At 42.5% G+C, this 15203-nt stretch overlaps 1 protein-coding gene across 1 annotated transcript in view; it reads right to left on the minus strand.

Moving 5' to 3' along the window:
- megf11 (multiple EGF-like-domains 11) overlaps positions 1-15203 on the minus strand; it is a 92844-nt gene that overhangs the window by 57027 nt on the left and 20614 nt on the right. The window contains exons 2-6 of the mRNA XM_050073151.1: positions 14410-14543; positions 11067-11181; positions 8265-8366; positions 7717-7817; positions 3261-3353 (exon numbers count right to left, since the gene is read on the minus strand). Coding sequence (XP_049929108.1) covers positions 3261-3353; positions 7717-7817; positions 8265-8366; positions 11067-11173 — 403 coding nt within the window. The 5' untranslated portion in view covers positions 11174-11181; positions 14410-14543. The remainder of the gene's footprint in view (positions 1-3260; positions 3354-7716; positions 7818-8264; positions 8367-11066; positions 11182-14409; positions 14544-15203) is intronic.

The following is a 15203-nucleotide window of genomic DNA, read 5'->3' on the forward strand; positions in this document are numbered from 1 at the left end:
CTATTAAGTGTGATAGATTTCTTCTCAGAACACAAAGGATGCTCTGTGGTTAACAAAGCTAAACTACTCCTTGGACTTTTCAGATACTTATCTTGGTAGCATTGATTTCTAGATTCTCTGCACAAGTCGGTGAACATTTCCACCACAACAAGGAAAAGCAAACTCCAAGAAGGCAGAGAGAAGAAACACTAAAAGCTCCATATTTCTGCATATTTCTTCCCCCTGAGCGCCGGGAACATATCATTATCCGACCGAAGCACATGAAATCAATGTTGTGCTTCATTGCACCTAATATTTTACAAGTGACGGCAGTCATAGCTAAATATACCTTGTGCATACAACATCTATCTTTATCATTCTCTTTATTTGAAAGCTGTTATTACTGTAGCATATAGTGACCCTGTGTGACCCACTCATCAGGAGGAATTAAATGCGTTGAAAAGTACACAGCGATGAAGACTTGGTCATTTCCTTGCAGCTTTAGAAAGAGAGAGTCCACTTTTAAGAAACTCATAAGATTCTGAAAAAAAACTTTATATAGTTTTCATTCAATAAACTCATAATATTCTACAAAGATTTGATTTCCCATTTCATCCCATATTGTGCCGTTCTTTTTACAGCAACATACTAGATTTGTTGCAAACTACAACCAATAATGTAAGTACTTTGGCAAAACCTCGTACTATACTTCAGAAGACTAAAATGACTAAAGACATACTGTTCAGTCCCATAAGCAGAGCTCCATCTATCTGAATTGCTTTTGCAAAAATGGCTGCTGTCCCTGTTTTATTGAGTCTCGTTTTTTTTTTGTTTTTTTTATTTACATGGTGAAAAATCCTATTGAGAACAATGTTGTTTTTGAAGACAAACCCTACTGACAAAACAAAGTATACACAGTGGCACAGAGAAGACAAACACAGTGCATTTCAATATAAAAAGAGGAGAAGACAAAGAAAACAGAAAACGCAAGCACAACAGAGAAAAACAGACAAAACAAACATTAACAGGTACATGTCACCACGTTCTTTTAATGCCCTGAGCTGTTCAGTGAAACAAGGAGGAAACAAAAATCATCTCATGACATATGATCAGAGAAACATGTTCAAGACCACGTTCCACAAACACAACACACAGGCATTAGAGCAAACACACCAACCAACAACAACAACAATTAATCATTCATCACTCTTTTGGGAAAACACAGCCTCAACTCAGAGTGCTCCAAATCCACACGTGATGGATGTAGAACGAGACAACATTTTCAAACAAAAGTCAGCAGCAAACATCCTGCTTTGCTGTTTTATCAGTGGTCCACATCTACCAGTGTGTCCTTGAGATGAGTCTCAGACACCCCAGGACTCCAGGCAGGTCACAGGGCAGGTCTGGTCTCAGTGGGACTGTTGCCTCAGGCAGGGGAAGAGGATGAAATGCTTTCTGGCTACAGCAGGTGAACACCAGCGGGTGAAAAACAGGTGATATCTTTCTTCAGCCTGCACCACCGCTCCCAACACAACTTACTGAATCTCTCCCACCTTATCGCCTTCTCTTTTTCTGGCCACAAACAGTCCGACTCTTTATTTTCACCACCTGACCCATATACAAAACTGCTTCCTGGTGGGTGCTGCTCCAGAAACGAGGTCCAAGCCTTTGATGCGGCTCCAGATCACTGGCTGAAAGGCTGTCACTTCAGCTTTAGGCCGCTCACCATCCCACGGCAGCTCTTCATCTCCAAGCCTGGGCGACACACTTTTCATCACATTCACACATCCTTCATCATGTGACCAGCTCATTCTGCCCTCTCACCAGCTATCATATCAGGGAATTGGCTTTTATGCAAGCACAAACACCTCAACTCAAACATAATAGCTGTAAAATAAACAGCAAATAAACCATGGCATTGATTGTGTTGGAACTGAATAGATGTTAAATGTGTGCTTTCCAGCCGACGTGAGCCATAATATGATGGCTGCATCCACTTACATGAGAACTACTAAAGCTCACATCACCTACCTGAGCTGGGTGAAAGTAAAATTCACCGTGAAAGACAAAAAAAACATGCTGAACCATTTACACGAAGGAAAAAGAGGGCAGATTTAATTTAAAAATTGGCACGCATTCCTCATTTCTACAGATGAAAGCTCGTAAATGAAAAAGCCTGGAATCATGCCTGGTATGGAAATCTAAAGTTATGAATAATGCCTCTGTCTCAATCATCAAGTCTGTTTTAATAAGGTGGATTAGCCCAGCACCTGCAGGCTGGAAGGCACACACCGCTGCACTCCTAACCAACCAAGAGTGGGACAAGAGTCCCTGGGGGCCCTGAACCTCACATCCTCCCAGTTGGACCCTCACCAGACTGTAGGAGTGAGCAGCGGCAAACAGCTCAGGCTTGTCATTTATGCCCATGAATCCACCTCCAATGGGCCGGCGCCACAGCGAGAGCAGCTGATTTACACACAGTTGCTAATCAGGGAATGGCTCTCTTGCTAATGAAAACTCATAGATCTATACAGTAACAGTACTGATATGATTTTAGCTCCCATTACTCATTCCTAAATATGCAATAGGCAATAACAGTTAACTACTACAGGGAGCAGACAGCTGAAGTTAGGAATTTGGGGTCAGAAATGTTGACTGGGTCACTGCTATCTCTGTACTGACCTGGGAATAACAGCCTCCTGTACGCACATTCACTGTTTCTCTGCAGACATAAATATCACAAAGGAGTAAATAGATTCTTTCCTCCTGTCTGGCCTCAGTGACGCTCCAGCATTTAGCTGATTGCAGGATGGATATGCCTAACTCCACCCTCCCATCCCTCCTGGAGACCAGCTCTGGGAGCTGGGAGGAAACCCCGGTAAACAGAAAGGCCAGCACAATGGTTTGTTCCTGCTAGGCATTGATTCATCATTCCACTGAACAAGTCATAGGCACCGGTCTAATCATGATTAAGACCATAACAGAGAGCTCGGTAGACACAGGGGGGGATGCAACCATCCATCCATCCGCTAGATTCATCAAGCAAATCACTTCCACTTCCAGCAAATGAGAATGAATTCATTGTGACTTACCTGTTCCATTGGCTGTGTTTGCTAAGAAGAGAGGACACAAAGCTGAGCAGCTTTGAGATAGACGTACATTGAGGCAAAACACTTGAAGGATTCACAGTAAATTCTTACGGACTAACAGGCTGTGAAAGCCATTTAGGAATAAATGAGTCTAAGTGACTAATTGTGGGTTTAGGAGTTAAGTGCACTCACCACTGGAGCAGTCCAGTCCGCCCCATCCGGGCTCACACTGGCATGTATCGGGAGACACACAGCGGCCATGGACACACTCCTCTGTGCACAGAGCTGAGACACACAGAGACGTTCCCTCATCAGTATAGTTTATAATTGAGTTAACACACACACATAAGCAGAGTGTAAAACATCATTAAACCACCAATAAACAGCATAATGAAAACCACCAAGATAACAGCTGAAAGAAAATGGCCCATAAAATTGAACACTCAATATCTCCCTAATACCATCAGGGGACTAAATCTCAGCCATGGCACTCATATTCAACATCCATCTCCACCACTTGACACTGGGCTAAATGATTTCTTAGGAGATTGAGTCCTTGGTTAACATCTCTGTTTATCACATAGCTTTACTTCCCACAATGAGCTGTTATCAGGAGGCTGAGCCATGAAGGAACAAGCTGTAAATCCCCTCTAATTTGATCAGCCAGTGCTTTGTCATATAGTGATGCTTTAATGTAGCAGGTCCAGGCACCTCAGTGTTTACTAAGTGTGCAGTTTTCTTGATCATTCATATTGAGCAACACGGCACCCGATTGATTGGGTCGGCATTAGTATTCCTGGGAGCGTGTTCACAGGGTTTGGTTCAGCTGGATAATAAAGTGACCCACATGGAGTTTTTGTTTTTTGCCACAGCGCCAGTTTTTTTGTGTGAAGCCAAGAAGGAAAAGTATCACAAAAATAGGCACTTAGCATGAATAAATGTGTGGCAGCCAAGGTCATCTGACCAGCAGGGTTAAGACAGACAGGCTCTTATCTGAGGAATGAGACAGTCAGGCCAATACGACGAGAGAGAAACCCCGCCTGATGGGAATCAGCAGTCCACTAACACGGCCTGTGGAGGGATGATACACAATCCAAGGGCAGCAGAACAGACAGACCATCGCCTTAACTGATCAGACCTCATCCAACACTTTATCCAAGCTCCTTTTGGTCTCCACTTTTTTGTTTTATGATCAAAATTTGAAAAAGGACAGCAGGAAAGCATCTGTTGGTTTTTTTAAACAACATATGCCCTGGGGCAATTTTGCAGTTCTGTGTGCAACACTATGGCGCTCATCCTGCAGGCAGAGAGGTCAGCAGAGAGCTGGCTGCAGGCCTGAACAGAGCTACTATAGATTATCACTCAATCAGGCTTCGATTAGGATCCACCGCCAGCAGGAGAGATGCAGCGGGAGAGGAGAAAGAGGAGTGAATCCCAAACACCCACGAGCCGGTTCTAATCGCAGAAATGCTCCCAAGGCAAAAATGGTAAACCAGAGATTGAAAGATAATTTAGGGCAGATTTCTGAGCATCAGTAGTCTGGCAGAAAACTGTCTAATTACAGTAAGCCAGCGAGAAGAAAAGGGAGGAAGAGCCTCGAACATTTGTGCTGACGAAGGTGTGAGATCGACTACCTGTAATCAATGAGTCCACAGTGTGCAGAGTATTCAAAGAGAAGAGGAGACGAATTCAATGTCACCATGATGAGTTGATTTCGTTTACTTTCAATCAGCAAATTCTGATCAGCGAGAACAGGGAAATGCAAATGTGTCACATCCTTTATATAAAAAAAAGAAATATGGAAATGAAGTTTTGAATATGGGAGAAAGGATAAAGCACACCCTTCTCCTGAGATCTGAACCGGTGTTCTGAAGGGATGGCATAATAAAGTAGGAGGAGGTAGGTCTTTCATTTTAATTGAAATTCATGAATCACTCTGCTTAACTCATGTCTAAGGAATCTGTTGGAAAATTGAGTCTTTCATCTAGATAAAAGGCTAATCTAACTCATTATGCAGAGGTGTTATCAGAACAGGGAACAATGGCGCTAATTGGTGATTGTCATTCAGTGTTAATAAATTCAATATTCTCGCCCAGTCAAACTACAATCTTTTAAAATGTCTGATAAAATAGATCTTTTTAGTCTCTACTCGAGCTGCCTTATCCGGCCTGTTTTTTGGAGAGGTTTCCTGCAGTCAGAAAAATAAAGACCTACCAATACAATCCTGTGTGTTTATGATTTATGTAGTAGCAGTGTTTTGTCGTACACTGCTAGTGAGAGTGAAGTGGAAAAAAACATGGAACATTATGATGAAGCTGATGGATAAATCAGTCTAAGAGATCTGCCTACAGAACATATCAAACAACTCCCTCCAAAGCTTCTTCCACTTGCCTCTATCTAGCACAGAGATGATTCATTTTAAAACTGTGTCTTTGAAGCATTAAAAAAACGCAACAAAGCCAAAAAATGAAAATGAAATCAAAGGCACAGAATCCCTTTCTGGAGAAAAATCTCATCATCTTCCCGATCATCAAAACCCGAATGTGAAATGTGCTAGCGTATTGCCGCCTGAAACTTTATCAGAACCAGACTCATTCTGCCGCCAGAATCATTTTTTAAGGATTACACTGCATCACTGGACAGGCAAGAGTCATGCAGAAGTCATCTGACCTAAATGCTCTGCAAAAAGAGGGACTCATAACCCCGCAGAGCCTGTCAGCCTCTGAAGATATTACGAGCTGTTGTCATTAGCGAGTTCCCCTCATGCACAACTGTAATAATCATGCTTATTAGGAGGGAAATGAGTTCCTCACATCCTCTACATAGGCTAGTTACAGATTAAGGTAATGACTTACGACAGATCAAAGGTCACAGAATTAATAAAGACCCCTCGTCGGAAACTTCAAGCACTAATTAACCAGAAACAGATCAAAGTTCAACTTATCGGGGAGGGCTTTGAGAAAATTAGACAATTACTTCCAAAAGACAGAGCGAAACAAAAATAACAAACTAAAGAAAAACATCCTTAAAGATAATGTTGCCGATTTAGTGTCAGACTCCTTTTGTGTGCTTGGGTGATAATTTTGGTTCATTTGAGGTTCTAACATCCCCAGATTCATTTAGCTGCCTCTCATTGGAGCTAATGTGAGTGTTGATGTGGTGCCACATGACAAAACAAAAAACACAGACAGGATTAAAAGGCAAACACTCTTGAAGCATTTTGGACTTTTAATGGAATAGACTTTGCAAAGAAAGCTACAGTAACAATACACAAGGGGGAGGGGGTATTTTACATTCAGTGAACAACAAAGTGTCCTGAAATAGACGACTTGAGTTGATTTTGGGTCGATTTACTCTATAATGCCCCCTTTTGTCACTGCATGCAAAACAGCTCTGGGAGTACAAATCTCTTAATCCTGGTAGTGAGAGTGCTAGGATTAAAAGGGGTGGAACAGTTTGCAAAGGCAGCAGAAAGCAAAACTGCCCTCTCGGCCCCTATCAACTACGGCTCCCCACTCCACCTGAACGAGGGTTAAAGGGGAGGGCGGCTGTTTTCACTCTCAGCCTGACATAATATCATAACAAAACCTTTCTTTTTCATACAGCGAAGAGGCCAGATTTAAGAGGTACCTCCACGGTTTGCAGATTCACCTGGTTAACACCCTGAAAAGAGCCTTAATGAACAAATAGCTCCATTGTCAGTCAAATGGTTAATGAATACATTATTGATCAAGCTGCGCTTCCCTCCTTAAGACCCCCAGATAATCACACCGGCTCTTATTCTTCGCTGGCTGGCTTCCCGGTGCTCTGCTGCCCTAAGGCCGGTAAAGCCAAGACAAGGACAAGCTCAGCTGTGGTCAAAGAGCCTACCCACATGGCTGCAGTCACTGTATCAGTCTCTCCCTCATGTTGCAAAAGATCTAGGAAAATATTAAAGCGCAATTCTAATCTTATTTAAAGGGAATAAAACATTAGGTAAGGCGAGAATATCAAAAACGTAACTCTCAGAAGCTATATGTTCTGTCTTTATTTGGCCAGCATGCAAAAATATTCAGTTTGATGTGCGTGAATAAAAATAGAAATCAATGACCATTAATGAAGCTGTAAAAACGACAGGGAAGGATTGTTACCAGCACATTGCTCCAGTCCAATTTTCACGGCTTCTGCTCTTTTTATGTTATTGAATTCCGGTGTGGTTTTATTGCGGGTGCTATACCTACTCAGTCTGTAACCAGGACCCTCTTGGCTCGTTAATTTTTCCTCATTGTTATACAACTTCAATTAAATTACTCTTGCTGGAGGAGTAAAGCAGAGAGCAGTCTACTGTGCCTTCATGTTAAATCATGCTCAATCACCTTAAACTGAGTAAAGTCACATGGACAGAGGCATGCTAACAGAGGAGGTGGTGGTGGCAGTGGCGGTGGCGGTGGCGGTGTGTTACTGGGTGTTCATGATACAGAGGATCAGACTGCCGTGGGGGCGATGGAGGCGGGGGCCGACGGTGGCCTGGCGGGGAATTGTAGCTTTATCTGCAAGCCACCCACAGTCACGATCAATCCTAATATTTACTCCTGTTTTCTAAATGTCTACCTGACATAACCTGAAATGTCATCATCGAGGACAAAGAAAGAAAAAAAAGGATACTCACGAACACACAAGTCTCCGCTCTCAAAGTAACCAGGGCAACACTGTGAGCGGCGCCTATACATGGTCCTCACTCCCCGCCGATAAGCCGTCTTATAGCTGATCCTGGAAAAACAGACACACCGAGATGGCTACGTGATGTACAGAGTGACCCTTATGAAGGGCAGGAAAACATATAGAGGGGAAAAGTAAGTTGCACCACGATTTTCTGTTGTTATTGGCAAGTTTTTAAAGCACAACGAGGAAACAGAATTAACAGTCAGTGGTATTTTGTGTATAACACCTGCTACAGAAAAGCCAGTATTTGGGAGGTGACTCTGTGTACTTATTTAGCTGGATGCCCACTATAAACCTTAATGGAGTAATTAAAACATTTACTGTGAGATGATTACAGTCAGAGGCATCCTGGCTCTGAGCACTTCACTGTCAGCCACATTAACAAGGACATTTACTGTTGCCTTCATTGACTTGGCTCTGATTTTGGGGGACAGTAAAGGGCGAGTTGCTCATGAGACAAATTCAGGGACAAATAAGAGGCTCCTCCGAACTTACCGGTGCCTTGTGCATTTAAACCAGTTGAGGATGTCTGTGCATCTGGTGTAGTAGATCTGGTCAAATGGGTGAGCGTAGGATTCCTGGACAGTCACAGCGTAGCTAAAAGACAGAAATGTAAAGACATCAGTGGAAGAAATAAGTGCCATACTTAGGTACAATTTTGTGATAATTTACTTTTTTTTACTATTTCCATTTAAGGGTATTTTATACCTTAGCTCCACTGCATTTCATAAAAACATACTGTTCTTTTCACTCCATTACATTTATTCATTCATCCCAACTTTTTTGGCTTGTGACTCCTTAGAAAAAAGAATCAGTATTTAGTTGGGGCCCCTTTGTCACATTTCAGAAGTCTATTAGTTGTTAGCAGTTCAACTAAAGAGACTTTCCCCACTAAACGTCTAACATGCTTTCATTTAAATAACAGTTTGAGGGCCAACAATAATAATTCACAAAAAAAGACAAGAGAACATTCCAACAAATTCGCACAAATTTGTGTATCAGAATTTGTTTTTTATTTTTCCCTACCTCGTGAATCATCTCAAGACCTCTCAGATTTATCACATGTCCCTGGGAAGGGGCAAAAAATCACTGGACTAAAGTGGTTAAAACTAGCTCAAACTTGACCAGCTTCAACAGCAAAATTATATTTTCACATTTATACATCAGAATTACCAATCTAATAATATAATAAATGATAACATATCGGTTACAGGTGACATTTTTCTGAGAACAAGGGCTTTTTCCTTGATATGTTAGGTATATTTTAGTGATAATAGGCTACTTGCTGTATTTTTATTTAAAGCTCAGGAACACATTTTAATTTTGGCTTCATTGGGCAAAAACTCCACAATAACCTCTAAGCATATTGTAATTCAAGTGGGCTGAGAGAAAACTAGACTCCTGCACCTCCTCTTGGCTCTGTTTTCAGGCTTTAGAAAATCTAGGCTGTGACGGAAGACTTTGGACAATCACAGGTCATTTCAGAGAGAAGGCATTCCTATTTGCTGTTCTACAAATTACAAATGCCGATGCACATGCAGGTCCCTAAAAGAGAATCCCGCAGAGAAAGTTGCCATTCAAACATTGGTAACAACTGCCCACAGTGCAAAGCAACCAAAAGAAGGAAGACAGACTTCTCAAAAAGAGAGTCTAAAAGAGAGTCTGACAGTGAACGCAATAAAACACATCGGTATTGGCGAAGAAATGGACAGAAAATATTGCTAATAGTTTAGCCTTCTGCTAACCAGAGCTAAAGCCTCCAGCTGTGGCTTCAAATTCATGTTTAAGTAGCTAATGTTAGCGAGAGCCTCAATGACAGTGTGTTCTCCGCCCCACGCCAGGCTGCTACAGACCACCTCACCGGGAGGAGAGTGGGCAGCAGCTCCTGAGACGGACCCCCAATCAGCAGCTGTAGGAGTCTGAATTCAGCCAGCGCAAATCCAGGTTCTGGAGGGCCGGAGAGCCATGACTCCTCACCACATCAGGGAACTTTCTCCTGCCGTTACACAGGTTAGATTTGAAGGGACCATTGGCCACCAGTCTGCTGTGACACCCGGCACTGGGGGGTTTGCGCTGGCCCAATTTGAACCGCTACAGCTGCTGACCAAAGGTCCATCTCCCAAGATGCTGCCCACTGCGGCAGGGAGTGAGGCAGACGAACTATGAGGTGGTTAGCTAGCTAATTGTTGACTCATTTGCAGTCTGATAAACAGAGAAACAGAGAGTGGGGCAAGGAGGGGCTGAGCGAATGAGCTGCATGTAATGAAAACTGCAAATGAAATAGGATTTTATAAATCAATGTATGGGAAACACTGGGTTACTGTATGAAGCGTGTGTATATGCCCTTGGTCGTCTGGTGGGAGGGGCTTAGGAGAGAGAGGGGAAAGCTGTAGGAAAGGGTGTATTTTTTTAAATTCTGCTGGGTTTTTTTTTTTTTCGGCTTTTCCAGATTTCTGCCTTGCCCAGCTTTAATTAACATTTTGAATGCAGGACTTGTAATGGAGTATTTGTACATTTGCACTTTAGTAAAGGATCGGAATACTTCTTCCATCAGTGGAAGACACTGCTGCAATCATGGTAAACGTTCTGGGGAACATAGATTTTCATGCTCCTTGGAGATATCTGGAGAAAAAAAACACAATAACAGCACACAGGTCCTGTCAATGGATACAGTCCCAATGAAAGTAATACAATAACTTTGATATGCAAAGAAAGGACTTGAAAGGAGCTTTTAGGTGATTCATGTTAGTGATATATTCAGCCCGAGGCAGTCTGAGGATATTGGAGGACCTCAAAGCCACGAACACAGCCCACTTAGGGAATTCATTTCGATGCCAACAAGGTGGAACAACGATTCCAGAGTACACTCACCTTGGTCAGGCAATAATCCAGATAATATATCTTCTCAGCTTTCTTTCCTCCCCTTTGCATCGAGGACAGAAATTATTCCTGCTTATTTCTCATAAGTGACACTGCCCAGCACAACTGATAATTATTCAGGCTCTATGGCTGTCGAGATTGATCGGGATGAGAGTACACTGATCAATTTGCCTGCGTATTTCATTTGAAGCTGCAACTCCTCCCATCTCTCAGAGCTTGGCGACATGAGCTGTGTGAGATCGATACTGCTGTATGGACTTTGAGAATAGATCTGGAACTTTACTTAAAAGCACTTGTAGCAGGTACATTGAAAAAGTTCCAAGATCGACGACATCCGTCCTGGCGCTGCTAAATTATCAGATTCTCAAAATCTAAAATTCAATGTATTGTTGTAAACACATGCGGATAATGACTCACCTCTCCCAGTGACTGCAAACATTGGGGTCATCGGGGTTCAGACTCCATACATTAGTGGTTAAGTCCAGAACAAGCAGCAGGGCGGACAGGGCAACAGATGACCCCATTCTTCACTCTGAGGAGGGAGGCAGGAAGAAAGATAGATGGTTGTACTTTAACTGTAACTTGGATCAGCACTTTTATTGGTCTTTCAAATAAGAATCTATTTGTACTTTGAAGTGGTATATCTCCAGTAATCTAATCACCTTGAAGTAGTTTTTGAGATAAGAATATCAAAACTATGCTTGTTTAAAGGAATAGTTTGATATTTTTGGGAGATGCACTAATTCGTTTTTTCTGCCAAGAGCAAGATGAAAAGATACAACTCTTATCAGTGGTTAGTGGAGACTATATGCAGGTATACCCACCTCTTTTTCTGATCGTTTACTGTATACCCACCTGTCAGCCAATAAGCTAATATAAAGGAGAGTTTACCCACTTCCTTCTCGGTAACCTACCCATCTACCTTGTAGTAAACCTAACTTCCACGACACCACTGACTCTTGTGTCTGTACGGTGAACATAAAACTAAAGCCCACAGCCAGTTAGCTTAGCTCAGCATAAAGGCTGGAAACAATTAGAAACAGCTAGCCTGGTTCTGTCCAAAGGTAGCAAAATCCACCTACCACCATAAATTAGCTTGCTGTAGTAAGACTACAGACTTACAGTCTTACTTCCACCAGCCAAATGGCTAATTTTCAGGTTAGGGGTCCAAATTATTTTGTCTTACCGCTTTTCTGGACTTCTGAAATGTTATCAGACTGAATGGATTAAATCCTGATCGTTTTGCAGGGTTTGTGATGCTCAAAAAAATGTATCCATTTATTAACAGATGTCTCTTTCACCTTGCAAGTCTATGGGAAACAGTTTTTTTTTGGGCCACAGGGCATTATGTGATGGACTCTGGGAACTGCAGTATAACAGTTTGGCCACAACAAAAATTAGCTACAGAGCCCGGAGCATCTCCTGAAGACCTGGTGTACATTTCTGGTGTACATCTGTCATTACAGGGGCAAATTTGAAAATTACAGAAATGATGCAGGGCAAAAATTTGCTTTGCTTTCTATGCAAACGCTGTTGGAAGCACTGTCAAATGGAAATTTTTGGGCCCGTCTCTAGACAGACCCAAGGTAGCCGTTTCCTCTCGTTTCCAGCATAGATTTATAAAGATAACTGGATACAGCCATAGAAAAATACAGATGTAGCTGCTGTGACGCCACCCATTGGTTTGTGGACTCCAGTTCTAAAGCCTCAAGTTCAGCATTTCGGCTATCGCAGTATTGTTTTTTGGATCCAGAGGGGCCATATTTCAGCAAGAGGCCTTTGCTGTGGAGGAGTGAGGGGTGGATCTGACTGAGAAGCCAAGGACACTGTCAGTAGATGACCTGTCACTCAAAGCGCCCGCCCTTGATCATGCACAACTTTAAGCCTTCATAAAAAATAAAAAGTTGTGTTATTCACACAAATTCACTCCCTACACAGCTGTCATGACATTTGAAATTAGGTATAGAGACCAAAACTGTTTTTTGTACCAGGCTGTAAACATGTTTATTTCTGCTGTAAAGTTGGGAATGTTAACATGGGGGTCTGTGGGGATTGACTCACTGGTGGAGCCAGCCCCAAGTGGCCATTTAAAGAACTGCAGTTTTGGCACTTCTGTGTTAGCTTCACTTTTCAGCCCTAGAGGTTGCCGCTTGTATACAGTGTTGGAAGCTGGGCCCTGTTGGCTCTTATTAAAGTGGCTCAGATGCACATTGAGTAAAAAAAAAAAAAAAAACTTTGATTTTTAAGGGTATAAAATTACCCAGATCTTCTGCAACATGGGGCCCATAGACCAAGTGCAACAGTTGTGTGATAATACCAAGAAGGTAATGTTCCTTCAGAAAAAAAATTAAAAAAAAAAAATAAATTTATGGAAATCTCTTTCACAATGTACGTCTATAGTGAAAAGTCTTCCTGGGCCACAATGGCATCACGTGACAGACACAGTTGTAATGGCATGGTCTGGCCACTATGTCAGATTCACAGCCCCACTCTGTCCCTGGAGGCTTGATTCCCAGTCCTTATGTTACGCTAAGCTAACTGCCTCCTGACTGTGGCTTGATAATTAGCAAGAACATGGTATCGACTCTCAGAAAACAAGTAAGTGTGCTTTCCAAAATGTCACGTCATTCCTTTTAAGTAGTTTTCATGCTAGTATCCTTAAAATACATCCCTATGCTTGTTTAACATTTGCTCCTGTGCTTTTCTCCTTCAGTAAGACCTTCAAAAAGCACATGTGGTCTGCTCTGTGAGCGGCTGCAGAGATAAAACCTCCCTGTGACAGTGACAGAGATGCTGATTTGTTTAGACCAGCAGTTTATTTCATTAGACCTATAGGCAGAGGAAGAGTGCATATGATCAACGGGAATGACAGTGATGGATTCGCCATACGAGCAGGTCTTACCTTAGCGCATCGCTACCGAAGATAAAGATATATGGATGACACATGTATGACTGACACACAGCATATCTAAAGGTTAATGCCTGGATGCCATTAGTAGTAGTGTGCGGTGTGTCAAGACTCTGAACATTATGTGGCCTCTTGAGAATGGAAAACTCACACGTTGCTGTATCATCAACAATAACACATGAGAATAAATACAGAGGAACTGACTCCTGACTCGTATTTGTATCTTCGTACAGCTCAATGTATAGTGATGCATACGTGATGGTGTGTTTGCATGTATACATTAGGCTGTGTGTGCCCTGCATGTTCTTTGTTGCATTATAGGGGATGGGTTCAATATTTCTGAGTGACTGTATCCAATAACACAGGCATTCACATGTTCAGCTAATCTTCTGCATTGATAGCTGCATGTAGTTCACTCACATGTGAAAGAAAATCAATCAGACCTCCACTTCCTTTAAGTAGCAGTTCATCTGAACAGGCAGAGGTTAAAGTCATGTTCATTTCCTTAACAGGATGATTAATCAAGATGCACACATGTTAAGGGGCTACAACTACTTTCATATTCAGGCCCTTCTCTAAAACAATCCTGTTAAATACTACAGGGACTCTGCTTGATTGACTAGAAAGCTTTTATTGCTCCCGTGATTAGACCACCACCCTCAGTCATTTCTCTGAACGGCTCTGGACAAGTGGAAATACCTCATAACTTGTCATGTCACATTTTGCACACCTCACAAGCTCTCAGTCGCAAGCCTGCGGCTGTGGGCCCAGAGGTGATAAAATTAGGATTATCCTGAATATGTGGCAAGGTAGCCAGGACAAGCAGCCAGAGGCACGTGGCCTTAAGCTCACCTAATCCTGCAGCCTGTGGTCCCTTGGTGTTTTTTGTGGATGCTGAGGGCGCTCTGGAAGCACAAAGTGACAGAACTGCAGCTGTGCCCAGACACACACACACTCACTGGGAGAGGTGATGACAGGTCGCAGATCTGTGGGAGAGAAGAAAAATAATGAGCTTATGATGACACACAGAAGACACATGCTTCATTGCTCGCTCTCACACGCATGCGCGCACACAAACTCATAAATTTCTTATGGGATCAAGAATCTCAACAGGGATGTAGTTCACAAAAGCTGCTCTTGAAAGGCCAATTTACTTTGCGCAGCCTCCACATCCGACCACACAGTTTTCGTTCCATTTTCCAGCGTCCCTCCTACCTGGTATCCACAGACACACTAAGTTACCCACAGGAATAAAAGCCTATATTAACTCAAGAGGGCCAAATACAATGAACCCTGTTCACACTTCAAACACTACAAGTGGCTGGTCCACAATGTGACAAGATGACGTTATGCGTGCTCATTAACCAAGCCTACACAAAGGTTATTGCGATGATAATGCAGGACATGAACAGAACATTGATGTGTTTATCAGCTCTCGCACTACACTGCTCTTAATGATTGCGCCAGAAGGTCAGAGGGGGGGTTTGAGATTCTTCTGCCCTTCATGTGCTGTGAATTCTGAATGAAGATGTAAACATAAGTGCGACAACATAATATGGCTGTTTTTGTTCCTGTCTAAATAAATAATTCAACATTTTTCTTTTGCATGTAAACTGTTGCTAAGGCCCAGCTGGGTGGACACTGAG

The sequence above is a fragment of the Epinephelus moara genome, chromosome 20 (assembly GCF_006386435.1).
Source record: "Epinephelus moara isolate mb chromosome 20, YSFRI_EMoa_1.0, whole genome shotgun sequence".
In the NCBI taxonomy this organism is placed as follows: domain Eukaryota; kingdom Metazoa; phylum Chordata; class Actinopteri; order Perciformes; family Serranidae; genus Epinephelus; species Epinephelus moara.